Genomic DNA, 27,840 nt, shown 5'->3' on the forward strand with positions numbered 1-27,840 from the left:
TATTCATGCTACAAGTTGCATACTTAGCAGTGGAAAGTGGGGTGGGATTCCTTCTGCAGCCTTCATGTGCCTCAGAGGAAGAGTGAAGAAGCCAGATGGAGGCACATTTCTTTTCTGTGCCAGGAATAATCTGGAATGCCCACCCACTCACTCAAGGAGAAGGCTTCAGCAGGTTGATGTGGTCCAGAGAACAAGACTCCCTACAGGGCTGTAGTCAATTAAGAAGGTGAAATGGCCCAAAAAAATAACTAAGTCATCAGCTCTGTAGAGTAGGAGGTGTGGAGCAAACCTTACACACACAAGGAACCCCGACAGGAAAATGCTGGCTACACACATCTAGAAGACGAAGTCCTGATCCAGGTCTATAAAGAAGCGTGCGTTCCAACCTCATGCAATTCTCGTAGAGAATCCAGAGACAGCATCCACCCCACCCCCAATCAAAATACCCCAGCTCTTAGAGAAGACGGGAGAATAGTTTTATGACTTGAATTTTTTCCTTAAGTTTGTTTTGAGGTAGCACACAGCTCTGGGCTCACTGTGGCATTTTATACAAATACATATCATTATGCGTTGTCCCCATTTATGACCCTCCATACATGCACACTGACTTTACACATACAAATGCCAGGAGGTACAAAACCCTTAGTCACAGAGGCTTGACAGAGATTCCCAGGCATGAGGCACAGATGTCATGGCGCACAGTAAGTGGGGAAGGAAGTCATGCTGTCTCCATTGTGGTGATGTTGCACAGGTAACGTATGTTTCTTACATGGCCAATCTCATCTCACTGGAGATACCTAAGAAGTGATTGAAGATATCCTTGCATGTAGTACTGGCAAGCAGTGGCAAAGCCATGATTTTGAATTATTTTGTGTACCTCTGTTCAAAGGCTCATCCATGGCCTTGTATCACCTTGAGAATAAACCTCATTCTTGATGGGGGACATCCTTCTGTATATATGTTTCTCTTATTGGTTGATGGATAAAGCACTGTTTGGTCAATAGAGCCAGGAAGATAGGCGGGACTAGGAGAAGAAGAGAATTCTGGGAAAGGTAGGCGGAGAGAGACCACGAGAAGACACCATGTAGCCGAGGAAGGAGTGACAGGTCTAGACCCTACTCCAGAGTAAGGTAAGACGGCATGGAAATACTTAGATTAATAGAAATGAGTTAAATAATTAAGAGAGAGCTAGCCAGTAAGAAGCCTTAGCCATCGGCCAACAGTTTAATAAGTAATATAGTGTCCGTGTGTTTATTTGGAGCAAAGCGCCTCTGGGCTAGGGGGGAAATTCCAGCAACACATTCTATCTGCAACTACAGAAGACACACAGTTTGCACCCAGCCAATCATCCCTTCCCGTCTTCCCTCTCCTTGCCCACTCTGCTACAGAAACCTCCTCCCACTTCTGGAGTCTGCCCAGGCCTGTTAGTCATGGCACCTGCTTGCAATTCTTCCTGCATGCCTGGTTCCTTCTCTGAACACCCCAGCTCCTGGTTCACCTCCCGGGGATTACCATGCTGTGTGGAGCTAGGTGTTACTCTCAGACCCATCAACTAGGTGGCACCGACCACAATGCATGTCCCATTTGGTAATGTGCTTGCTGGCTAGCTGGCCTGTGTGTTGTCTGTAGTATTCCTAAGCTATGGGCTCCAAAGGAGAAGAGAACCCTATTTGCCTTGATCACATGTGATCCCCAGAGCCCAGGAGAGGGACAGACATACAGAGGATACCCAGATGAACCGGCTGTGGTGGGGTGGGGGTCTAGACATATCTAACTGTCCCAGACCCCTCATTTGCTCCCAGCTGCACCTAACACCAGCGGTGACTACGATCAGGGCCACACCAGCACCCTAGGCAACATGGCTACAGCTTCTCTCCAGAGAGTAGTGAATCAGGCAAAGCTGGAGGGGAAGGCTCTCCCCGATAGTCCCACGTGGTGGTGGGGATGGGGAGTAGCAAGGGGGAGGGGCTGGTCTCATTCCTCTGCAAGAGGAGAAGTCCCACACATGCGCCTGCGCCTGGGTAAGCACTGAATGTGCTCCCTCGTCCACGATGGATAAGAACTGCACCCTAGACAACCCCCTGGGGAGGCAGCTGTGCCTAGGGGACGGAAGTGGGTGGATCCTTTTCAAATGACACAGTGTGAACTACGTCACCTGTATCGCATTGCGAGCAGACAGGAAACAGGCCTACACGGTGTCCAGGTGGCCCCAGGCCCCTGCCGCCGACAGCAATCTTCAAGGTCAGGGTCCCAAGAGAGCAAGACAGGGTGATCAGTGTCTACATGGAGCTGTCTCCAGGCCACTGTCATGGGCTAGGCCCTGCTCCAGGACTCTGTGCCTCCCCAGGGAACTAACGAAAGGATGGCGATGCCCGTGGACACCTGAGGTGCGTTGGGCAGTGGCCGTCTGAGAGCAGAGATGGCCACCTACCTCAGGGAAGCATGGCCTGTGCTTCAGCTACAAAATGTCCTCGCTTGCTGCGATGTCTTAAGCTGGTAGCAGCCAGGAGAAAAGCCATCTCCTTTGCCACTCACACCTCAGCTCTAGAAGAAACTACGGTCCAGGCTGGCCCAGGCACTGCTTCCTAGAAGTGCTATGCCCGCACGTTCGCTCTGGCAGTTTTGCCAAACTGAGCAGAAATGTAGAAACTATAATTCAATTTCATGTCTGTATGTGTGAGCGTCTGAGTGTGTGTCTGTGCACTGCATACAATCTGTACCCTTGGAGGTCAGAAGGGCCATCAGATTCCCCGGAACTGGAGTTACAGAAGGCTTTGAACTGCCATGTGGGTTCTCTGGAAGAGCAGCCAGAGCTTAACTGAGGAGCCATCTCTCCAGCCCCTAACCAGAAAGTTTTAACGAACTCTGAATCTAATTAAGAATGTCTTCATCCCTTCATTACAGTAGAGGGGGGAATCGGAGGCTAACGCTGCTGAAGAGATCTGTGTATACAGCAGAGAGAGGCCCATATAAATGCAGTAAGCCCTGACTGTACACAAGACCCTCCACACGCACTCCTAACTGCCCAGAGGAGCACCCACAAACATCCATGTGAGGTTCATGAGCTGCCCCTTTGCAGCTCAGGTGTTGGTGTAGAGGTTCTGAGGCTACTGAGGCTTGAAGCCCTTTGCACTCACTTGGAATGACACCAAGGATGCCTGTAAAGGATACAGAAGCACAGAGCTCCGCTGGCTCCCTGCTGCTGCCCTCTCACACCTACACATACAGCACCTTGGACATGGAGTTCCCAGATTCTAGGAGTGGGAGAAAAAATGTCCTGTTGTAAATCGTCTGGTGTCACAGAGGAGCAAGAGAGACCGTCTACCCAGGACCCTCTACCCAGGAGCCTCTGACCCCAGGACCCTCTGACCCCAGGACCCTCTGACCCCAGGACCCTCTGACCCCAGGACCCTCTGACCCCAGGACCCTCTGACCCCAGGACCCTCTGACCCCAGGAGCCTCTACCCAGGACCCTCTACCCAGGACCCTCTACCCAGGAGCCTCTACCCAGGAGCCTCTGACCCCAGGACCCTCTACCCAGGACCCTCTACCCAGGAGCCTCTGACCCCAGGACCCTCTGACCCCAGGACCCTCTACCCAGGAGCCTCTGCCCACGAGCCTCTACCCAGGAGCCTCTACCCAGGAGCCTCTACCCAGGAGCCTCTGCCCACGAGCCTCTACCCAGGAGCCTCTGCCCACGAGCCTCTACCCAGGAGCCTCTGCCCACGAGCCTCTACCCAGGAGCCTCTACCCAGGAGCCTCTGACCCCAGGACCCTCTGACCCCAGGACCCTCTACCCAGGAGCCTCTGCCCACGAGCCTCTACCCAGGAGCCTCTACCCAGGAGCCTCTGCCCAGGAGCCTCTGCCTACGAGCCTCTACCCAGGAGCCTCTACCCAGGAGCCTCTGCCCACGAGCCTCTACCCAGGAGCCTCTACCCAGGAGCCTCTACCCAGGAGCCTCTACCCAGGAGCCTCTACCCAGGAGCCTCTGCCCACGAGCCTCTACCCAGGAGCCTCTACCCAGGAGCCTCTACCCAGGAGCCTCTACCCAGGAGCCTCTACCCAGGACCCTCTACCCAGGAGCCTCTGACCCCAGGACCCTCTGACCCCAGGACCCTCTGACCTCAGGACCCTCTACCCAGGACCCTCTGACCCCAGGACCCTTTAGCCCCAGGCCACTCATGGCACCTGCCAACTGCACAAGCCTCCTCGTGGATGACCAAGTTAACGGCTTCAGACTGGCTTTGTTAATCAGCTCCACTTTAAAAACTGGTATCTGAGCTGCCTGGCTGAATTTGATTTAAAACTAAAAAAAATTGTTTGATGAGTTTTGGCTTGGGACTAAGACAGAATCTCCAACAATTTCTTGATATAGTTTTAAACACAGCTGTCATCTTTGAACTCTTGGGCTGAGTTCATATTGATGACTGCAAAAATCAAAACATGGACCAACCCTGAAAGACACTGAGAGTGAGTCTCTGTGACCTGAGGACTCAAGGATGCGGCCAAGATCCAGTGCTTTCTACAAATGACACATCCATCTCGCTGGTGTGCAACTGTGTCTTTATCTGTAAGTAGTAACTATGATGCTTTTATGCCTATTTTGCAGTTCTATAAACCCAGGGTTGTGTAAAAATTCTCAAGTGAAAAGGAGCCCTGGCGGTGGGCGTAGGAAGCCGGGGTCTAGCTGCATCTCCTTGTCACAGAGGGGTCTCTGTGAGCCTCTTAGCAGCAATGACACCTCCAGGGCCCCCTTCAACTCTGGAGACATCTGTAAATGCCTTTAACAGCACGTAGACTTTATCATGGAAGTGTGGTCTCATCAGTGAGATCACGACCTGACCAGAGGTGACCTCAGATAGGGTTGCAGAGATGGCTCAGGGGTTGAGAACATTCTTGCTGAGTGGCCGGTTCAATTTCTAGCACCCACATGGTGGCTCACAACCACCTGTAGCCCTGGTCCTCGGGATCTGGAGCCTACCTGTGGCCTCCGTGGGCACTGCACATTCGTGGTGCACATACATACAGGTAGACAAACACGCACTTGGAAATAAGTAAATCCCTGGAAAGAGGTAGCAGGAGGGAGGAGAATCATTTGGCTGACAGTTTGGGGGAGGGGGGTTACTTGTCCCGGTAGGGAAGGCCTGGCAAAGGGGATTAGAGTGTAGTGTGAGCCTGAGGTGCCGCCCGTACCATGTCCTTGGGGAACAGAAAGAGACCGATGCCGGGTCAGCAGCACCTTCTGCTCCCTTCCTCTCTTCCTCTTGTGTTCTCTCTGCATAGCCAGCCACGCTTAGGATGAATCCTTCCTCCACAGTTAAGCCTCCCTGGAAACACCCACCGGGGTGCATCTCTGAGGATGTCTTTTAAGTGAACCTAAATGTAGTCTCCTTTGTTGGTGGTGAAGATTAACCTTTACATCCCACAAACCTGCTAACTGCAAAGGAAACTCAATAATTACCTATCAACTGTCAGAAAGCCCTACACAGACACCTGCACAAGGTGTAAACAGCTCAATAAACACGTGTAGAGGCCACAATAGATAGGACTTGATTGCGCAGGCAGAGCAATGCAAGCCCTTGACAATCTCCTTAAACACCTGTCACCTGCTAGCTGCTGGCTCCACACTAGCAACTTCAGATTCTCTTAGAAAGTCATTACAATAGAATGGTACCATGGGAGATGGTAGAGAGCCCAGATCGAAACCCTTGGAGGTCAGCTGACCCCCTGTTAAAGGTGCCAGGACCACACAATGGAGGAAATAACATCATCTCTGACAAATGATGTCCAGGGAAAATGGACATCGAACCTGAGCTACCACGTCACACACGAGAGCTGTCGCCTCACACCTCTAGCTCCCATCACATACTATAGTGAAAATCAACAAGGAAATGGGTAAAAGACGTTAACGTGAGGCTTGGAACTGCAGAATTATAATGAGGAAACATGGGTAAATGTTCCACAGCATTGTGGGTAAAGATCCCTATATAAGACTGAAGAGCCAAGTGTAAAACAAACATAAATCCAGTGGGACAGCCTCAAATCAAAACACTTCTACACACCAATGGGAATTGGCAGAGCATGGAGAGATAGTGTATGCAAGCCATGAGATATGAGGTCAGCACCCAACATGCCAAAGACATCCGCACTGGTAACAAGAAAACCAATGCTAACCCGCCTTTAAAACACAGAAAAGGTGTAAATTGGAAATGAACAAATGAAGTCAGGGGAAATGACTCAGAAGGTCGTTACACAAGCATGAGCAACTGAGTTCAGATCCCCAGCACACGTGTGAAAACAAGTTGTGACCTCATTCCAGCACTGGGGAGGCGGGGGGGGGGGTCCAGGAGGCTACAGGCGAGCCTGTCTGGCCCAGTCGGTCAGCCGTAGGCCAGTGAAAGACTTCATCTCACAAAAGGTGGAGCGCAAGTGAGAGAGGCAACCACGGCCAGCTCTGGCTTCCAGAGGCACAAACACACAGACACACATACAAAAGACACAGACCTCCCATGCAAAGTCCTTACATGCAAAGACCAGCCTCATCACTACACACCAGGAAAACTGAATCACATCACAGGGGACACCAGTCCTCACCCACCAGAAATGGCTGCCAGGGGAAGGGCAGACGACAGGAGGGTTGGCCAAGAGTAGAGAAAGGAAGAACCTCAATTCAGATCAGTCCAGCCAGGCCTGGGCCTCTTACGAGCACAGTTATCATGCGCCCAGTGTGTCCTTCCTGAGTACAAATCCAAAGGAATTAAATGATGGCTCAGCACGTAAGACTGTGGTGTCTTCTCAGTTACCCATGTCCTTCAGCTCACAACTGCCCATAACTCCAGCTCTAGGGGACCCAGCACCCTCCTCTGTCTTCATACATGAAACATGCATACACACGCGCGCACACGCACACACACACGCACACACACACACACACACACACACACACACGCACACACACACACGCACACACGACGCCTATGAGGAGGAGAACTACAAGCCTGCGTTTGGTCTAAGACTGGAATTCAGTGGGCCAGCTGGTGCCCTTCCCTCTGCCTCAGAGAGAAGGGGACAGCATAGAACCTGCCACATCAGGATGTCATCCGTAGAGGCAACAGCCCACACAAGAAGGCCAAGCACCAGCTCCAAAGTGAAACCCCAAACCAAGGGGGTACAAACTGCCTGTGACCCTCACTGGCCACGAGTCCCACCCTGACATCTCTGCTACTTGGTATCCAGCAAGGACAATCACAGCCTCTTCCTCCCTCATCCTCACCTCAGATGCCCACCAGGTAGTCCCAGAGATCAGAACATAAACTTCTGCAGCCCAGTGTGTGTGTGTGTGTGTGTGTGTGTGTGTGTGCGCGCGTGTGTATGTGTAGGTGTGCATGTGCATGTGCATGTGCATGTGCATGTGTGTGTGCGTGTGTGCCTGTGCATTTGTGCATGTGTGCACGTGCATGCATGTATGTGTGTGTGGCGCCACCTGCTGACCACAAAGCATGGATTTTCCAGCCCAGAGCCCCTGCTTGCCAGGAAAGGAGGTATGGTGATATTTAGTGTGGTTTAACAATTAAAGCTTGCCTCAAAGTCAGAGTGCAGAGCTAGCAAAGTCAGCCATAGAGGCCAGGCAGTTGGGGCTAGCTCTGCACTGTGATCTTCGGGCAAGCCTTATTTATTGAACCATAAATAAAACATCACCACAACCGGGTGTTCTGTGGATTCACCACAGTGACAAGTTCAGGTGAGTCTTGAACTATCCAAGGGGCCTTTACTTAGTCCTCTCTGCACACCAAATGGGGTTCAAATGGCGTGCACTTTTCACACATCCACAGAGGACCATGCACCCAGCGGTCCTCCACTGCATGCATGGCGTCCTCTGCAGAGTTTGCAACTACTCTTTCTGAACGTTCCATCTCCGGCCACGGCCTCTCTGACCTGATGACCTCTGCAATGGCCATTTTAAGTACCAGAACTATACAGCTGGCTGGTCCTATCATTTCAAGTTAGAAACATGTGTCTTCTCTGCATTGTTTGATTTTGCTGTGGCAAAATAGCCGAGAGGAAGCAAGGTCGGGGTTTATTTTGGCTGACGGTTGGAGAGTCCAATCCATCGTGGCAAGGAAGGCATGGTGAGAACATTAATGGTGGGAACATTAGTCAGCCGTCACAGTATCCAGTCAGGAAACAGGGAGGAGGACACGGGCACACCTGGCTCTCTCTGCTCAGTTTCTCCTTTTCGTCATGTCTGGATGCTCTGGGACGGTGCTGGCCACTTTCAGGGTGTGTGGGTCTTCTCCCACCCCCTGGAGAGTTAGGGCTCACTGGGAATGCCCCCACAGACTACCCAGGTGTCTCCTAAGGGACCCCAAGTTCAGTCAACATGGTGATGACATTGTGATGATCAACCACATCTTCTGTGTCTGCTCTTTGTATATGAGGTTAGTTTAAAAGGCAGCACAAGTGGATTCTCAAGGCTCTTCTCCTCAGAGTCTCTTGGACATGCTTATAAATCAGCGTCCACATACCCTGTCATCTGCACAGAAGTCTACTGTCTACATGGGGTGTGACTGAGTGACTTACATTGGCCACCACTCAGGGAATACCGTTTCCCATCACAGGTGGCATCATTGTGAACCTCTGTACAGCCCAGCTCAACAGACAGCAGGTATGTGGGAACACTGGACCGTAACTGGAGGTAGGTGTGGCTGTCACAACTCGGTTAAGGGACGCTACTGGCACCTGGTAGGTGAAGCTGATGGGTGATTCTCAGCACCCTACCCGGCATAGATGACTTGCAGGAAATACATTCATGGCCTCAACTGTTCTCCATGGCTGCCCAGTGCCCACACAGCAGCCTTTGTGTCCAACAGCTGTTCTTTGGGTGTGTAAGGCCCTCGGGGTTAGACCTCAGAAGCAAAGCCTTTGGAGCAGAGACTGGGAGCTTTTAAATCTGTATAGCCATGCCTAAGTCAGTTGGAGAGGTGAGCAGCCCTGACCTTGGTGGCAATTCTGGAAGCATGTGGCCACTGAGTCCTAAAGGAAGTCTCTCTGTGCTAAGATCCCAGGGAAGAAAGCTGCGTGGATGTAGACGGTTCTCTGCTGAGAAGCCCGAGCCACAACACATGCCTCCCTCCTGAAGTTCCTATCGTGAAGCCTGAGCCTTTATAGCCTTCCTAGGACAGTAGCTAAGAATGCTTTAGGGGGTGGTGAGGTTGTGAGCATGAAGCCTGCCTGGTGGGTTTAGCACTTCATAAGACATACCACCTAGGAGCCAGGAGGCAACCATCTCCAGACGCCAGGTCTTGCATCTTCAGGCAAGTCTGTAACATTCTGTTACAATAGCCTGGGTGAAGTTAGAGACATGCCTCGTCATAGCTAGGAACATGGCTGGAACATGCACTATGTACAGGCCCTGGGGTGGGTGGGGTCTGCATGCAGGGACAAACTATGTAGGGAGCTGAGAAAGACCCAGAAAAGTTTTCTCTCTTACCTACTGTGGTAGTTTGAATGTAACTTACCCTTATAAGTTCGTAGGAAGTGGCACTATTAGCATGTGTGGCTCTGTTAGAGTAGGTGTGGCTTTGTTAGAGGAAGTGTGTCACTGTGGGGGAGGGCTTTGAGGTTTCCTGTGATCAGGATACTGCCCAGTGTGTCAGCTGACTTCCTGTTGCCTGCAAGATGCAGGACTTTCAAAAGCTCCAACACCATGATCCCTGCCATGATGATAGTGGACTGAACCTCTGATCTGTAAGCTAGTCCCAATAAAATGTTTTCCTTGTAAGAGTTGCTGTGGTCAAAGTGTCTCTTCTAGGCAGAAGAATCCTAACCTAAAACACTCACCTTCCTGTGGAAACCCCTTCGCTCCATGTTTTCACCCTCATACAAAGATGACATGACAGACAAGCCCGTATGGGGTCTAGTCATGGGTTGCAGGCAGGAGAGAAGACACCCAAACATCTTGTGGACAGACACTGAAATGGCTCCTCCTGGAGTGTGTATGCAGGCATGTGTGCATTCAAGAGCCTATACGTGCTATCAAACATACAACCTAAAAACATAAAACCCTGATTCCACGAAGCCCCCCACGACATTGCAGACGTCACATCCCACCCGGAAGTCAAACTTCTAGGATCTGACCATAGCAAATATCTACAGCACATAGTGTGGCCAGCAGATGGCCCACATCCCAGCCACTCAGAAGCCAGGCCTGCCCCTAAAGAGGCCTCTATTGTTTCCAAACAAACATTAAGTTCTAAGGCAAGGGATCTCAAAAAAGAAAAAATAATTTTCTTGGAACATTCAAATAGGGCATCAAGAGTACACATATGTGACAGATTGTGAACCTTGACCCTCACTGTTGGGAGGACTGAACCTTGACCCCTGCTGATGGGAGGAGGGTGTGAGATACATGTCACAGATCCACGGCAGCCTCCCCTCTCGCGTCTTTACACCACACAGCGGCTGAGTTGGTGAGAATGGGTCTCAAGTTAGGTGGCTACCCACAGCGTCCTCAGTCAGCAAGGAAGAATGGTCTCATGGAAAGTCCCCACTGAGGACGATCATCCTCCCCAAGGCAACATTTATATGTGTTTGTTTTTTCTTTCTTTCTTTTTCTGAATGGGGGAAGTGGTGCTGAATTCGTCTTCCAAACATTTAATCTTAAAGACGTGCATCTCATAAGAGTCACGGTCACACTCAAGTAAATGACAGCAGCTGTTTGCACTTGCTTTTAGGAATCAAAGACCCCAGGTTACACATCCTGATAGTGACTCCTGGTCTCCCTGTGCAAGCATCAGGGAATTCTGCCTCCCCCCTGGAGAATACAGAGACTCAGAAACCCTGTGAAAATCCTGTCTTCCGTAAGTCCATCTGTCTGTCTACATCACTCCTGATGTGGCGGCTTTGGGAGGTCAGTCAATTACTTGTCTTCCCATCTTCTCTTTTTTCATCTAGTTTTAAATCAGAATGTACAACGCTGGCCACGTGTACACTGCCTCCATGCCTTTAACCAGGTCATAAATGTAGGACCTTGGCCACGTGTACACTACCTCTATGCCTTTGGCCAGGCCATGCTTAGGGGTGCTATTTCAAGTTCACTCACAGCCCATTGTATGCATTGCCAACATCAATTGAAACATCCAACCTTCCAGATACAAGTTCACCCAGCATCTTTAAAGTCCTTCTGGACCTTGTATCCCCGCCCCCAGGGAACAGCCCACTTTCCAAAGCAAAGCAGTCCCCATCTCTTCAGTGCCGGCCCTCTACTTTGCCCCTTCTAGCCAATGACTAGCAGAAAAGTACCAGCCTCCATGGGCAGGTGTCCCTCCCCTGGCCATTGCCCTCCTCACCGGAGATGATGGAGTCGTTGAGGGCCTCCTCATCCTGATACAGAAGCAGGTCGTCCTTGAGCTCGGAGCTCAGCATCAGATTCTCCTTGTTCTCCTCTGAGTCCTTGCTGGCACTCCGCTTGTTCTCTGAGGCCCCGTCAAAGCTCCACATCTCCTCCCTCTCCTTGCCTCGCTCCATGCTGGATGTCCTGGACAGACGCATGTCCATCCACTTCTTTGGAGACCCTCTACATTCCCGTCCTTGAAAACTGAATGGGAAAGATGGTTCATGTTACATGTGCACATTTCGCACAGGAGTCGATGTAGGACCTGGTGGACGCTCCAGTGGCAGTGGCCCCAAATGATTTCTCAGTCCTGGGCACCTATTGCAGGGAGATTTGAAAGGAATCTGGGGCTTTGAGCCTACAGTACTTGGCTGTGCATTGTGCCCTGTCTAGAAAGAGGCCATTTGCTAAACCCTGATGAAGTATAGTTCAAGCATTCAGACAAATGGCTTCAGAGACCTGAGAAAGACATTGCATTCCTCCAATATGCCACCAAATTAGTGTGTGGTTTACGGGCCAGCTCTCCTCCAGGAAGGCCTCTTTCCTTCACACCAGCCATAAGCCATCAAATCAACTGAGCTACGGCCACTTGTACTCTCATCATTGGGTCCCTGGGGCCTTCAGAGTCCTCAGCTAAGAACAGCCCCCTCTCCTATCTGTTCCTTCCCAGGAAGTCCCCAACTCTCCCCCTCCCCCTAACCCCCCCAAGGGATCAGGCAGGGAATATCCTGGTTGGGTTTGCATGTGCATGGCCTCTGTGCTACTAAGAAAATCAAGAAGGTTCCAGTGGAACAATAAACCCAGCCAGGCTCTGGGGGACTAGGAAGGGTCCCCACGGATACCACAAGTGTGTGGGGTCAAGCCTCACCTGTCCTGGCGATGCTTAGTGGCCAGTGCCCTATGAAGCTCCTCAATCACGCGGCTGGGGGGCAGTGGCCGGTGCACAGTGGTGAGATGAGGGGACCCGGTGGGGGTGGCAAGCTGTCCTCGGAGAGCCGGCTCATTGCCCTTCATGCTGGCGCCTTGGAAGAGTGCAGCTTGACCTGGGGTGGAGCAGGAGTGTGCACAAGCATCACCATCCGCACAGGGGCCAAACCCTGAAAGGTGTAAGGGTGTACACTCCTAACACCCTGCCAGGTCACCCGGCCACACAGAGGCTCCAGCCCAGACTCTGTTCCCAGGGGAGAGACCAGGACATGACCCCCCAAGGCCCTACACCCACAGTACCATTCTGTTGGTGGGGGAAGGGGATGCTGTGGTGTCAAAGGCAATGTCCTTCTGCAAGGTCTGGGCAAACTTTTGCTCATCCCTTTGAGGAGCAGCTTAAAACAACAGCATGGCCCCCTCTGTTCTGGAGGCCAGATATCTAAAGTGTAGCTAAGGTCAGGATGACCTCCACTGAAGACTCCAGTAGGGACCGTTAGGGTTAGGGCTAGGGTTACCCCTTCCTTATTCCACCAGTCACATCCTACGTTGCCAAACATTCTTCTAGGAAAGCCAGGGGGAGGCAAGGTCTATGTGGTGGCTTGAATGGGAATGGACGCAACAGGATCATATATTTGCATGCTTGGTTTCTAGTTAGTGAAACTGTGTGAAGGAGCTGGAGGTGTGGCCTGGAACCCGGGCCAGGCAAGATGGACTGAAGACACAGACAGGGGGGGGGAGGATGGGTAGGGGTGCAGAGATGAGGAAGGACATGCAGACCCACCTGTGACAGTTTTTGTGGCTTTACAGCTGGCCTTGGGTGGCGGGGTGGGCAGCAGTGGGGGGCTGGGAAGCTGGCTTGCAGATCTCTCCAGGGGTCTGGGAGGACTGTCCGGCGAGTCAGACCCAGCTAAGGCTTGAGAGAGCTCATCAGCGGTGGGCAGGGTGCTGCCATCATCTGCTTCTTCTGCACTGGATGCAGAAGGCATCTTGGCTGTTTCAAAGGCAAAATGGAGTATTTAATGAGGCTACCATACATGGCTGGGAGAAAGCTAGACCTGGTGGTAGAAGTCTTGGTGGAGGGAAAACACACTGAGATCCCTCCATGAGTGAGCTTCATTGTCCGGGCAGTCGGTGAACAAGAAGCCAGCATGAGAAACAGAGGGAGTCAGGAAGTCGTCTCAAACACAGGTAGGTGAGCACATGCTCCCCACACAGCAGGCCTGGGCTCCTCACATGTGTGAGCATGTCATGGGCTCCTCACATGTGTGAGCATGTCATGGGCTCCTCACATGTGTGAGCATGCCACCTTGACAGATCCTACAGTTAGAGAAGTGAGCACAAGCTGGATGCTCATGTACTCCTAGGCCTGGCTTGGTACTAAAACTGTGTGCTCCTGCTTACTATCAGTGACTGCATTAGAGGTGACAGCCTCGCACAGGATTAGGTCAAGGTTTAAAGAAAGGGAGGGACACACTTCTTCCCGAGGATCCCTAATTGAGGGGAGCCGGTCTAGGCTCTGCCATGAAACCATGTCTCAAAATCAAGAGGAGCAAGAGTGACAGCTTCAGGAGAAAGCACGGGTCTACGCGAATGTCTGATACACGGAGACCTTACGCCAACTTTCCTGTGTCTGGATTACAGCAGCCCTGCCCCGGCACACAACTCTACGTGAGGCGGTGGAGGCAGGGAGGATGGGACCTCCAGGGAAGGTCAGCCCAGCCCACCAGAGAGCATTTGTCCTCTCTCAAGTCGCTCATACAGGCCCTTCCTCCTCTGTGAGCTCCCACTGACCACCCTATCTCTTCCTGGTCCACTCTCCTCTCCCTCTCGCCATTCTTTATAAGGAGCCCAGACCACACTGCCATCCCAACAGCCCGGCATCCTCTGACCAGCTTGTCACTGGCCGTGCTCTGAGGAAGGCCCTCTCTGCCTCTCTGGATGAAACCGCCCTTCAGTACTGAACGCCCCACCCCCGCCAACCACCATCCCCCCCAGCAGGTCTCTCCTTCAGGTGACCGCATCCAGCATCTGCTGCCTGGTCCTATCTCCAACTGCTGACGTGGCCCCTCCATCCCGTCACTCAGTTCCATATGAACCTTTGCAACAGAAATAGAGATCATCAGAGGTATGAGACTGCTCAATTTCCTCATCAAACACACCTACTATCCTTCCCCTTCAAGGTAGCCATCTCTCTCCATCACAAACAGACAGCCCCTCACTTCCTGCTCTGACAGCACAAACTCAAGGTACCAAGCCTTCTGGAAGGCACTTACTGAGCACACAGCTGCCTAGTAAGAAGGGGCAGGACTATTATCCCCACTGACTGGGACTCAGTCAACCCTGTTTGCCAGACCTGAGCACTGTCCATGGTCCTGAAGGCCCCTCCCTGCCTTGAGAGCATCCAGGGAAACCCTTTGGGCTTTTAGAACTGCCTGTGCATGAGAGAGAGGGGGGGAGAGGGAGAGGGACAGGGAGGAGAGGGACAGGGAGAGGGAGAGGGAGAGAACACACAATTCCTGTCACCAGGTCTTTCGAGTAAACGGGGGTGTAGCTTTTGTGTCCAGGGAAAGCTGTCCAACTCCCCCCCCCATGAGCAAAATCCCAGAAGGCCTTGCAGAGCTGACAGCTCTGTCACCAGAGTAGTCAGACCTGTGCCCTAAGCGCTGTATCCCTGCCCTGTGCGGATGCCTGTGAACACCTTGTTTTGTCTGCTCATGGCTTAAATTTTCCCTGAAGTGTCAACGGCTAAACGCAGTTTTTCCTTTTAGAGGACCCTGGACTCTGGAACAATCATTCTTCCCCATTAACTATAATGATTGGCACCTAAAGTCTTCACCTTTCATTATGTCATTTAGTTTTTGCCTTGATGATGTTAAAAGAATTTTTTTTTCCTGTGTTTTTTTTTTTTTTTTTTTTTTTTTTTTTTTGGAGTAAAAATGGTTGTGAGATCTAGGTGTGTGGTGATACATCGTTTATGATCTAATAAAGTCACTGAAGATCGGAAAGCAAAGGCACAGCCACATAAACTGGACAGTGGTGGCTACACCTTTAATCCTGGGACTCAGGAAACTGAGGCAGATGGAACTCTGAGTCGTTCAAAGCCACCCTAGAGTGAATCAGTCTAAAAGGGATGCAGAGCTCACATCTTTAACCCCAGCACTAGAGAGGTCTAAAAGACAGGAGATGGGCATTCAGTATTCAGTCTTGGGCAATTAGTCTCCAGCCATGTTGAGGTCAGGATGCACGCAAATGCATGCACCATCTTCCGTTCTTGTCCACCATCCTGCCGAATACCACCCAGCTCCAGGGGCTTTTCTCCAGACAGTGCTGGAGGAGGCAGAGCCCCAGCCTTCCCGGGCTGAGTCCCACATGGCTTCACCACCCATCAGCCAACAACCCACGCCGCCCCGTCTCATCCTTTCCACATCACAGCCCGTCTCATCCTTTCCACATCACAGCCCGTCTCTTCCCTGCAAATCATGGAAAAGTTCTGTCAGCTCCACCCCATCCTTCTCAGAGATGCCCAGTATCCCCAGAGAGAGCTACCAGGACCCTTCAGGGACCTGGCTCATGTAGCATCAGCCAAGCTTCCTCTACCCTCCAAAACTCAGTCTTCGCCTCCTCCCCAGCCCAAACACCATTCCCTAAATCAGAGGCCGGAAGTTTCACTGTAGATGGCCAGATGGTAATCACTTTCAGCATGGATTACATGGGCTTTGCCACAATTATAGCCTTTGTTGGAATAGAAAGCTCCAGAAGGTCTGGCCAACCCAAACAGCAAAATCTCTCTTGGCTTCACATGAGGGTGGACATATGGCTACTTCTCCCTCTCAGCACTGCTCAATAGATCAGTGCCCCCATCCATGTGTTAGCCTCGGCCACAAGAGGCCACTGACACCCGGCAAGTAGCTAGGGTGATTGGAGGTCTGAAGCTCAACTGTTTTGCACTGATAAAATAGTCATGTGACCAATAGTATGTGACTAGTCACATGATGAGTCACAACATGCACTAGAGAAATCTGGGTTTCCTGAGGAAGTTCCAGGCTCACTACTCTAACCAGTAGGAGACAGGAGGCAGGGGCTAAGCTCAGAGGGATGTGGTCCTGGGGTCACATGTACAGGAAAGGAACCTTTGGAGCCAGGGCCTATAACAGCTCCGTGTTCTTTCTGATGACCTGTCTCCATCCTCAGTTCAGGGAAGATCTAATTTCTAAGAGAAAGCATCTGACCCTGACACTTCTAGAAAGAACCTGAATGTTGGGGACCAAGGTCATGGAGAAGTTGAAGGAGATAGTGCTTGTCTGATCTGGATTTCTCTGCTGTCGGATGGCATCTGTCTGTTATGAAATCAGTTCCTCACAGAAGGACGGGGCCCAGATGCGGCTGCTTCCTCGGGCACAGAGCAGGACGTGGGACAGTAAGGAGAGTTATCAGAATCTGGTTTCCCTAGCTCTAAGGGAAAGATGAGGACCACAGTAGCCTCAGGTTTCAGTCACTAAATAACAGAGCCTCAAGTGAGGAGCAGAAGGTAGAGCATAGGCTCCAAACCCCTCGACCTCCACAGGAGGGGGCAAAGCCCAGGACCCAGTGGGGTTGTGACTCGGTGGCTCAGAAGAAACAGTTCGGGTGCTGTGAGTGACTGTTCTCTGAGCCAAGCAAAGCAGTCATCATCTTGGTAAAGTCAGCTGTAGCACAGCTGGAAAGATCCTCCGTCCCAGCTGGGTGTTCTGACTGTCTACATGATCTCATAGAGAGGCAGGAAGGGTCACAAGAACCTCACCCGAATGCCCAACCTTTCCCTACCACCTGCTGGACTTCCCATGCAAGTAAGAAGACCAGGGCCAGCATCCTCAGAACCCACATACAAGCTGATGGGCGTGGTGGCTGGCCTGCGATTTCAGCCTCAGGAGGTAAGTCCGAGAGTGAGACCAATCATATTGGCTCGCTCTGGGTTTGACAGTCTCTGCTTCAAAGAGAGGGATCAGAGAAGATTTCCAGTATCAAACTGAGGCGCACGTGCACACACACACACACACAGAGGAAGAGGGGGAGATGAACTCACCCAAGACCCAGGGCGAGAATTCCTTATGCCATTGGCACTAATTAGTGAAAGTAAGGAAAGCATTGCGGAGATGTTTTCTGTCTGTCCACATCACCCATCAAGTGTTCTCACATCCCTGAGGGTTCAGGACCCTCCTTCTCAGCTGGGAAAACGAGAAGCCTGCATCCCTCAGATCCATGAGCCAGGCATCACTTTGACGACCACAGCCCGTAGCTCATCATCAGCTAAGTCCCCTTGTCACTCTGTACCGGATGTCCTGCTGCCCTTGGGCTGTTCCCGGACTAGCTGCCATCCTTCTATCAGCGTCGACCCCAACACAGGGCATGTTTCACCATCTTCAACTCCCTAGTCACCCCCACTTCTCAGGTGACCAAGGCCACCAGCCCGGCCTGTGGTCAGTAGCAGAGGAGCAATCTCCAGCAATGTGCTGAGCCCTTCATTCACACACCCCTGCTGATTTGGAGCAGATGCATTTTGCCCCAGTCAGGTGTCCCAATCCCCGAGACAACAGCATTCACTGTGGCCCTCCACAGAAAAGACATCAATCCTGTCCCCTGCTGCTGAGTATGCTCCCCGCTCCAGGGGCGAGCATCCCCTCACTCTGCCAGGACCTGTCCTGCCCTGGCTCTGGAGGCCAGCATAAGACATGCTGACCTCAGCAGACCCACTCAGCTCCCAGGAGGCCATCCCCAAGCCTTGAACCTCAAAAGCGTCTGAGGTCAGATACGGGCATCATCCGCAGCTATTCAGAGCCCAAGTCGGGACAAAGAGGAAGAGAGAACAGAGAGCTGAGGACAGAGAGCCCATCATGTGGGTGTGTGTCCAGGGCAGGGGACAGTGACCACAGATTTCAGGCTCCACTCACAGTCACTACAACTATGCCAACCACAGCCCTATTAGGTCAGCTGCCTGGGACTCAAGGAGTGACAGGTGTACCCCAGCTGGGGCTTTCCCTCCTCAGACGCCAAACCCCCAGTGTGTCCCCAAGCCGAGTGAAACCTGAGAGGCAGAGGACATGCACCATGAGCAGATGCCAACATGGCAGGGAATCTGGGGACAGACAGCTAGCAAACAGCGCCCAGTGGCACTGGCTACGTGAAGGAGAGGCCAGAGAGCAAACATCCATGGGGCTGGAGTGGCAGCCCGGACGGACAGAGGCTTCACCCTCAGCCTGGGTTCCCACCCCTAGAGAGATGTGCGTGCGGTTCAGGCTCCAGCCCCCGCACTGGTCAGCATGGATTCAGACATGGGGCAGCATGAGCGAGAACGGGATCCCCGGGCTACACTGATGTCTCAGAAGGTAGCTTAAGGCACTGCTTAGCCAGGAGGTGAGTGTGGCCTGAGCTCCTTTGCGCTTTCCTTCTCTCTACCAAAGGTCCTGTCTGCTCCCTCACAACAGAAACGCCAGCCTGGTCCCTACTCCACCAACACTGGGTGCTTGTGGACACGGTTCCGAGTGAGTTCTTTCATGCTCTACACAACCCTGATGTTAATCCTGTTAACTTCTCCTGTGTAACAGAGGACCCAAATGGCAGAGCCACCTGTCTGAGAAACTGCAGAGAGCCTCATGCAGGCCACAAGCAGCACAGAAGGCTCCCCGACTACACACACCTGCTCTGGCACCTCTCGGGGAAAGAGGCCGTCTGCCCCAGGACAGACCCATTTGGCGGCTGCCTGACACGCACCCTGTATTTGATGAGTTCAGCTGACGCGTGGCAGGAGCTCATCCATAGCCCTCTTAGGTCCCTCACTTTTCCTGCACCCAGTTTGGGAGGATCCATGAGAAGAGAGATCCAGGGGACGTTTAGGTCCCCCTGACATGAACGCGGCTCAGGGTGGCAGGACGGAGGAGGTGCCCAGTCTTGACGGGGAGGCGACTGTCTAAGCCCTCGCTGAGGAGAGCTCAGACTATTGCATCTCCAGCTGGTACCTGTGTCATCCAGATGGGCATCGGAGGACAGAAGTTCATCCCCGGTGGCCTGATCTGTCCCACTGGCCAAGGGACTTCCAGGCTGGACATCGTCCGAGGTCAGTGTCTCCTGCTCAGCGGTGGCCGGCTCGCTCTGCGCAGGCTGGGGGCCTTCATCGGGACTGCATGCTTTTCTTTCAGCATCTGCAAAGAAATTCAGCTGTCTGTCAGCCAGAGCCTTTACACCCTCTTCGACACACAGGACTTCGCGCAGAGGATGCTACAGATGCCCTGACATGGCACCCCACACGCCACTGGGAGCTCCTTTCTCCACACTGTGCTTGCAGAAGCGCCTGGTACCCTCACACCCAAGGGTGTGCATCCTTGTACTTTAACACCTATGAGAGACTGGTGACTCCCACCAACTCCCTCCCCTTTGCCACGCGCCTTTAAAATGACCTCAAAATTCTGTCTGTCCCACTCTATCCCTCCTGTACCATGGTCCTCACCCCAACAACAGACTCAGGCAGCTGGGCCAGGGACATCTGACATGTGGCAACAGATGCTGGCTGCTGGTTGAGGTGCAAGGCTTGTTACACAGTGTGGCTGCAGACAGCTCTTCACCTCTGTACCCACCACTGACTGTCAGTCACCATGAAGCAACTGCCTGTCAATCACCTGCTATGCATCTGCAGAAGAATAAGACACATTCTTAAGAGGTTGGCCCTGGGCATCTGTGCTTGGCAAGTTCCCCTTTGGGCCACGTCCCTTGCCCAGAGGTTCTGGCAAGGCCAGCTGCCTCTTCCAAGGACAGAAACAGCAGCAGATATCCCAGAGTGACCACTCACTGCTGGTACTCATGGCCTGCCCTCTCCTACAGCTTCCTCACACAAAGGCCTTGGCGAGCCTCAGAAGCCTCTTAGCAGGGACCAAAGGCCCTGGACCACATCTGGCTTCTGACGCTTGCTGCGAGGGAAGGTCAGGTCAGCATAGCCAAGGACATAGGACCAGATGTCACCAAGCTCAAGACTGAATTTTTAGTCCCCTGTGACTGGCTTGCTTGTGCTTGGCACACCTCTGACACAGTCTCTGTTGCCAGGCTCTGCAGGCATTGTGAAAATGCCTAGAGGGATGACATGACACGATGCTGAGCATGGTGACCCAGACATCATGAGGCACTCTGGAATCTAAGCACTGGTAAGTCTGATAGTTTCCATGTTATAGTAAGACAGGGTGGGGTGTGTGTGCTTCTGTGTGTGTGTGTGTGTGTGTGCACGCTCCTGTGTGTGCATGTGTGCTCCTGTGTGTGTGTGTGTGCTCATCTGTGTATATGCATGTGTGTGCTCAGTTTGTGCATGTGTGCTCCTGTGTGTATGTGCTCCTGTGCATGCATGTGTGTGTGTGTGTGCTCATCTGTGTGTGTGCATGTATGTGCTCAGTTTGTGCATGTGTGCTCCTGTGTGTATGTGCTCCTGTGCATGCATGTGTGTGTGTGTGCTCCTGTGTGTGTGTGTGTGTGTGTGCATGCTCCTGTGTGTGTATGTGTGCTCCTGTGTGTGTGTGTGTTCATCTGTGTGTGTGCATGTGTGTGCTCAGTTTGTGCATGTGTGCTCCTGTGTGTATGTGCTCCTGTGCATGCATGTGTGTGTATGTGTGTGCTCCTGTGTGTGTGTGTTCCTCTGTGCCTATCCGTGCATGCATGTACACACATATCCCATACAGTGCACACATACTTTCACTATGCATGTGTTCCGTATGTTCACATGTGTGTATTTACATGTATACACTGTGCATGTATGCTACATGCTCACACATATTTCTGTGGCAGGTGTCCTCACTGTGGCTGCTCAGTGAAACAGTCTGACATACAGAAGGGATCTCATGTTGGGAGGGGGAGAAGGTGAAGCCTGTGCCAGCTAGGGGGCCTCGCCTCCCAGGAAGAGATCCCACGCAGCCCTGACAACTTGTCAGACCACCTTGCTATAGAGACAGCAAGGGCGTGGTGGGGCTGATGGGCCACGCCCAGATCATGATGGCTTTGCTGTGCACCCTCCTGCCTTCGTTTAAACCCAACACTCCCCTCAGGGCTTAGGGAGTCGAGGGGCCACTCTGTTCTTCCATCTCTTCAATTGGCCTAATTGAGGACAGGTTCATGCACCAGGCTTCTTAGAGACTGCCAGAGCCTAGGCTCTGACCCTAACAACACCCCAACAACTGTTACCTCCACCAGGGTGGGTGCTGTGCCAGAGACAGGTGAGCATGTGGCAGGTCCCACCACTCTGAGCCCCCACTGCCCTGTGTGTGTGAGCAACACAACTGTTCACTGCTTAGGTGTACTCAAGCCCTGTCTGCTATTAACTACAACCACGTCACCATCACCACTATAACAATCCACACAAATGGCAGATGCCACACCTGACAGCCCAGCGGGCCCAGTAAGGCTGTGCAGGCATGGGACTGCCTGGCCCTGCAACTCAGCAGCCCGGCTGTCCTGTTCTGGACTGTGCATAGAGCTCCTGCCTAGAATCACACTCAGTGAGACGCTGCAGTTCCCAAAATAGTCCTGGTGGCAAGGCCTGTTGCTAAGAAACGCTGGGTGGGGCTCTCGTGTCCGTCTCTCTGGGTCCGCTGGCCTCCTCCAGCCAACCTTTCTCTCCATCTCTGCTCCTCTCTCCCCAGAGCTGCAGGGGAACGCAGAACTATGCATCTGCTTTACCCCGAGCAGCTATGTGAGAGGAACCCCACACAGACATGCACAGACACATGTGCATGCATGTTCACAGTGGGAGCACTTGTATGCATACCGGACAGTGAGCATGCAAACATACAGAAACCGGACAGACTTCCACTGTCCCAGTCCTTGGGAGCCTCGTGACCCCCGAGTCAGTGAACACAGCAATAATGGAATGTGGCTCTTATAAAATATCCAATGCTGGGATATGAGAGTCCTTAGGTTGTTGAAGAAAATATCAAATCCACAGGTACAGGGTAAAGGGGGGGGGGGAACCAGTCAAGAAATGAGTATTGTCCGCAGCAGAAGTGGGCAGGACCCTGTTCCTACTGGAGAAGGTGGGTTTGGAGACATTCTCAGACATGGAAAATGGGCCCAGGAGGCCGAGTGGGAAAAGGCCCCTTCTCCCTGCAGCAGCGCCACAAACAAGGTCCCTCCTGCAACTCAGCAGATTCCAGCATGGCAGAGATGCGAGGGACAGGGCCAAGGTGCTCATGGTGTGTATTGGTTAACCATGCCTGGAAAACAATGCACTGAAAGAGAACAAGGTGTACTTGGCGCTCCCGGGGACATTCGGGGTTTCTCCTGCCGCCCCTGTTCAGAGGACAAATGATTCCCTCTGCTGGGCTGCTTCACAAACACGCTCCAGGGAGATCGTGTATGTGTGTCCCTTCACAGTTGTAGGTGTGAGGTGCAGGGCTTTCCAGGAAGATAGGATACGAGTTCTTGGGTCTACTGAGGAGGTCTGGGGACATCTGTGACCAGGGCTCCCCTCCCTCTCACTGCCCCTCCGCAGCCTCCTGAGCTGCCTGCCTGGCAATGATGTCTGCTCTCCTTGTGACAGGCTCCATGAGAGAGATTGACCACAAGGGGGCACCCCTGGCTGCAAATTGATCCCTCTTAGCTGTGGGAAAGTGGAGCTGGGCCAGAATCCATAACTATAGTCTGAAAAGTTGTCCTCATCTACCCTAACACCCACATCCACCATGCTGACCCTTTCTGGGCTTCAGGGCTCCTTGACTTGGAAGGTGCAGTAGTAACCATCAGCCATGAAGTCCAGTCCTGGCTAAAATGACCCTCTGTGCTCAGGGCCCAGCTTGGCTCCTCCCTAGCTCAGCACTTCACCCAGCAGAGGTTTACATATGATGCATAGTTAAAGACAGGTAAAGGCCTCCAGCCCATGGTGTCCTGGGAAAAGCAAGTCCCCCGTGTCTAGAAACAACCCCAGCGGCCCTTGGCTTTGCAGTCTGAGACACTAGTTTTGCTCACAGACAAGGACAAGCCCTCTGCATACCCCTAGACCTTATCCCTGGGACAGCCTGGGCATGTCCCCGTCACCCCAGCCCTGGACGGAAGAAAGGGGCATTTTGCACCTAAGTCCTTGTCCCTCACTGTCCTCTAGCCCTCCTGGTCCCTACCCTGAGCCCCTGCACCCTGAGACCTGGTACTCACTGCTCCCAGGGCTGGCTAGACAGTCTCCACACCGAGGAAAGCCACTCCCCATCATCTCTGTAGGAAGCTGGAGTCAGCTGGAGAGGCTTATCAAGTACTGGCTGTGGTCCTACCCCAGGGAGCCTGATTGAAGAGCTGCCCAATAGCAGAGGAGCAAAACTAGTTCACCTGTGCACTCCCGTGGTGCAACCAAATGAAAGCCACGCTCGGCTCCTCACTCACCTGTTGTCCAGAAACATCTCTCACACCTGGCACCACTCAAACCCCATGGCAAGGCCTCCCAGTGCCCGATGTGTGCCCGTTGTGTGTCCTTTCTCGCCATTATTCATTCAGTTGTGGTTTGTATTTGTAGGGCCCCCTGAGGCCTGTGTCCCACAGGCTCTGTATTCTGGGAAGATAGCTTCTCAGTAGCTGGTGTGTCTGTCAACTAACGCAGACCCTGGCGCAGCGTGGGCACTCCCTAAAACTTTGTAGCGTCATTAACACCTCAATGCTCAGCTACCTAAGGTGGAGACTTCTCCTGGCCATTGTAGTCCCAGTCACTCTGCAGGCTTGACAGGGTGTTGTGTGGGAGGCAGGCCAGGCCCGGGTCAGCCTTCCACCTGTTTTATGTGTCCCTGAGCTAAGAATGGACCCCACATCTTTAAACAGTTGGGAAGGAAATCAAAAGAAAGATAATGGTTCATGATTCATGAAATGATTGAAAATTGAAATCTTCACAGCCATAAATGAGGTTTCCTGGTGCATAGCCAGCCATGCCTGCTAAGCACGTATTTCTCTGTGTCTGTTTCTGCCTCAGAACAACAGGGATGTGTGACTGGGCAGGACTGCATGCCCCCTGTGACCAACAGGCCCCACCAACTCTGGCAGGAGCGTAAGTCCGTAAGTCATAGGTTAATGGCATGTAGGGCAGAAGCTTAACGCAACAGCCTTGTAACTGGGAAATGGTTGGGGTTCAGTGAGGTCATGAGGACAGAGCCTCAGGATGGAGAGAAGAGGAGAGACAATGGGAGAGAGAGACAGAGAGACACACACACACACACACACACACAGAGAGAGAGAGAGAGAGAGAGAGAGAGAGAGAGAGAGAGAGAGAGAGAGAGAGAACTTATGCACTCAGTCGTCACAGGGCATAACTTCTGCTCACGCAGTGCTGCCCGCAAGAAGGCTGTTTTAGTGACTACCCTCATCACCATAACCAAACACCCAACAAGACACAACTTACAAAGGGCAGATTATCTGAGTTGCCATCCGCCATGGTCGGAAAGGAGTGACAGTGTGTGACTGGTGGCACTTGGGGTGTGAGGTAGCTTGCCTCCACCGTTGAGGGACAGCAAAAAGAGAAGCCTGGCTAGAAACTGGGCCACTCCCCCAGGGAGGCACTCGCTAAAGATTTCACAACATTCTAGGTATCACTTGCTGTGTGAGCCCCTCCCCCTGTGACCATGTGTTCAAATGCACAACCCTGGATGCTTTGAGGACCCACTCCAAACTAAAAGTGGGGCTTTCAACATTCACGGGCCACGGGCCACGGGCCACAGACCACAGGGCAGAGTTTCCTTTTGTGTGGCACTGAAGACATTATACAATCAACCTGGCCAGTTGCCCCCTGAACATGGCATCATCACACTGTCCTGTACCAAAACTCAGGAAGTGAGGGAATCTACAGATCTGTGGGCCACACCAGAAAAACAAAACAAAACAAAAACCTCATTTACTTCCTGAGTTCCCTTCCTAATTCTTGCTACTTGGGTCAAGCTGCAGACACCAGCAGAAAGCAGGAGAGAGTAGTTTGATGCAAGTGTTCAAACTCTGCTTTGCAGATGCCCAACCGAGGCGCAGGGCACACTCCAGCCCAGAGAGATTTTAGAACAAGGAGGGATTGCGAGCCCACCCCACCAACCAAGGCTTACGGACTGAGAGAGCCACAAAGCATCGAGGGCAAGGGTCAGGATCTGACAGGACCCCAACACGGCAGGAGGAGGATGGGCCTGAAGTGTGCTGCTGCTGCTGCTGACACTGGCCAACCTGAGCAAGGACATGGGGCCTGTCCCACCAACGCCGAGACACCCAGGGTTGCACCGGGCTTCCGCTTGCGTGTTACGGCTGTGGGCGGGGCTGGCGTCGGCACCCAAGGGCGAGGTGCGCAGAACGCCAAGCCTGCCCACAGTCAGAAATGCTAGTTATGAGGCCGCCACAGGGTTAGTCATCATTTGTTCAATCGAGGATTTAATGTGTGAACCACTCAAATTAAAACCCATGGCTGCCGCTTCGAGGCTGGCCGACAGCAGGATGTTCAAGGAGCACCCTCCACAGGCCCTGGGAAGCAGTCACTGCGAACATCCATGGAGGACGTGGGTGCTCGATACCTCAGCTCCTGACTCAAGCTGTCACTCCACCCTTGGCGAAGTGGAGAACAGCCCCCAGCTGGCCACAGGAAAACCCTTCTTTCTCTGTTGGCTTTCCTGGGCGCTGAGAGCCATCAGGCCTGACAGTCTCCATCAGGGGCCCCACTCCTGAGGGCCCCACCGCCTGTCCCCTGTACCCGTGTGACTACACTCAGTGTCCCCTCAGGGCCCCGCTTAGGTCTGCCACCCTCCCAGAAGCCTGCTTACCTTGTTCCATCATCTCTAGCAGCCCCTGCTTGATGAGCTCCTCCCGGCCTTGCCTGCCAGCCATCTTCTTCTCCAGGGCTGCAGAACACACAAATGCCTAGTTAAGTCACAGACGGAGACAGTGCCGGCCTACCTACCGCACCACCACCATGTGCTCTTGGGGAACAGGAAGAGACAGGGAGATGGTAGTGCCTGAGGTTGGGGACCTGTTCTCTGACTGCGTGGGGGACACCAATTCTGAGTTTACTACCTAAGCCATCTTATAAGCAATGTCCAAAACTCCAGCTACACGGGACATGTTCAGGATATTATTTCTGTAATGTACTTTCATGATGCCCTCCTTGACTCTGGTCCGGAGGCCATGTTCACCCTCTATGATAGCTCCATACTCACAGGAGATGGAGTCACCCTCCCTTTACCCCCAGTGCTCAGGAGGCCCGTCTGTGGCTAGCTCAGCTTCCTCTCCTCGGGAAGCATCTTTCAGCCAACCCCAGGGAACAGCATCTAGAGGGTCCACTACCAGATGTACTCTGGTCAAGTCTCCTTTGTCGCTAGGGTGTTCCCAGAAGGCATGCTAGGACACAAAACATTGCCTGCATTGACTCAGGTCCAAGCAATGACACAGAGAGACACACAGAAACACACACAGAGATGCAAACACACACACAGATACAGACACAAACACAGATACACACACACACAGATACACACACGCACAGATACAGACACACACACACACAGATACACACACACAGATACAGACACAAACACACACACAGATACACACACACAGATACAGACACACAAACACACACACACAGATACAGACACACACACACACACAGATACAGACACACACACACACACACACACAGCCTTCATTTGTCTACAGGTGAACCTCAAATACTAAACCACATAGTTGCTTAGGTCTTAGATGGTTTCTTTGAAAGCTCAGAGTGGAGCCTGCTTGTCAGTGGGGTCCCAAAGCCACTGGCTATGTGGGACAAAACTCTGGCAAGTGGCCAAGAACACAGCCAGTGCACATTTCAGAGCTTAGTGTATCCACAAGGGCTGACAATGCAAATAATAGGTTCTAAAGTATTTACCAAGCATGGACTTGAAGCCACCTCTGAGTGAGGTGCTGGAAGTCCCTGGAGGGAAACCAATCTGCCCCCATCCCTTGTGGAGCATGGGGTGATAATGCCTTTCACCCATTACAGTTCATCTCATGTTGACTGAGCTACCGTGTGCCCTGTGTGCTGGGCATTGAACAGGACAGGTCTGGACTCTACTTGTGGTCAGCAGGCCTGGGTGTCAGAAAGGACACAGGTCTACAGGCTGAACTGTGGTCTCAGAAGCAGAGAAGGGAGCCCACTGGGGACACCAGAACAAAGAATGGACGGACGGGATTCAGGATGCTGCAGGAGCAAGGTGGGTTTTCTTTCTGTAGCCTCAACTTCCAAACCATTTTCCAAGTGTCAGTGACATCGAGGAGGGGGCAGACAGTGTGGGTAGCCTGGAGGTCAGGCTGATGGGGGAGGAGGAGGAGGGAGAGAGGGTCTGAGGCTCTCAGATCAGCCCTCCTCTGCTTGTCCCTGGGATGCTCCCCCTGGGAAGGTTGGGGCATAGAGCATTGCTTGCACTGACTCAGATCTGATTGCTGACCCAGAGTCATTAAGGACAGCAGGCCCTCTTGCTCTTTAAGGCTTAGAGGTCTCCGCCTCATCTCATCCTAATGTGGGGGCTGGGCA

General features: G+C 52.6%; 1 protein-coding gene across 1 annotated transcript in view; it reads right to left on the reverse strand.

Moving 5' to 3' along the window:
* Nucleotides 1–27,840, reverse strand: part of Phactr3 (phosphatase and actin regulator 3) — a 181,227-nt gene that overhangs the window by 43,610 nt on the left and 109,777 nt on the right. The window contains exons 3-7 of the mRNA XM_051185183.1: nt 26,090–26,167; nt 19,313–19,495; nt 13,102–13,311; nt 12,262–12,436; nt 11,350–11,597 (exon numbers count right to left, since the gene is read on the reverse strand). Coding sequence (XP_051041140.1) covers nt 11,350–11,597; nt 12,262–12,436; nt 13,102–13,311; nt 19,313–19,495; nt 26,090–26,167 — 894 coding nt within the window. The remainder of the gene's footprint in view (nt 1–11,349; nt 11,598–12,261; nt 12,437–13,101; nt 13,312–19,312; nt 19,496–26,089; nt 26,168–27,840) is intronic.

The sequence above is a fragment of the Phodopus roborovskii genome, unplaced genomic scaffold (genome assembly GCF_943737965.1).
Source record: "Phodopus roborovskii unplaced genomic scaffold, PHOROB, whole genome shotgun sequence".
Lineage (NCBI taxonomy): Eukaryota > Metazoa > Chordata > Mammalia > Rodentia > Cricetidae > Phodopus > Phodopus roborovskii.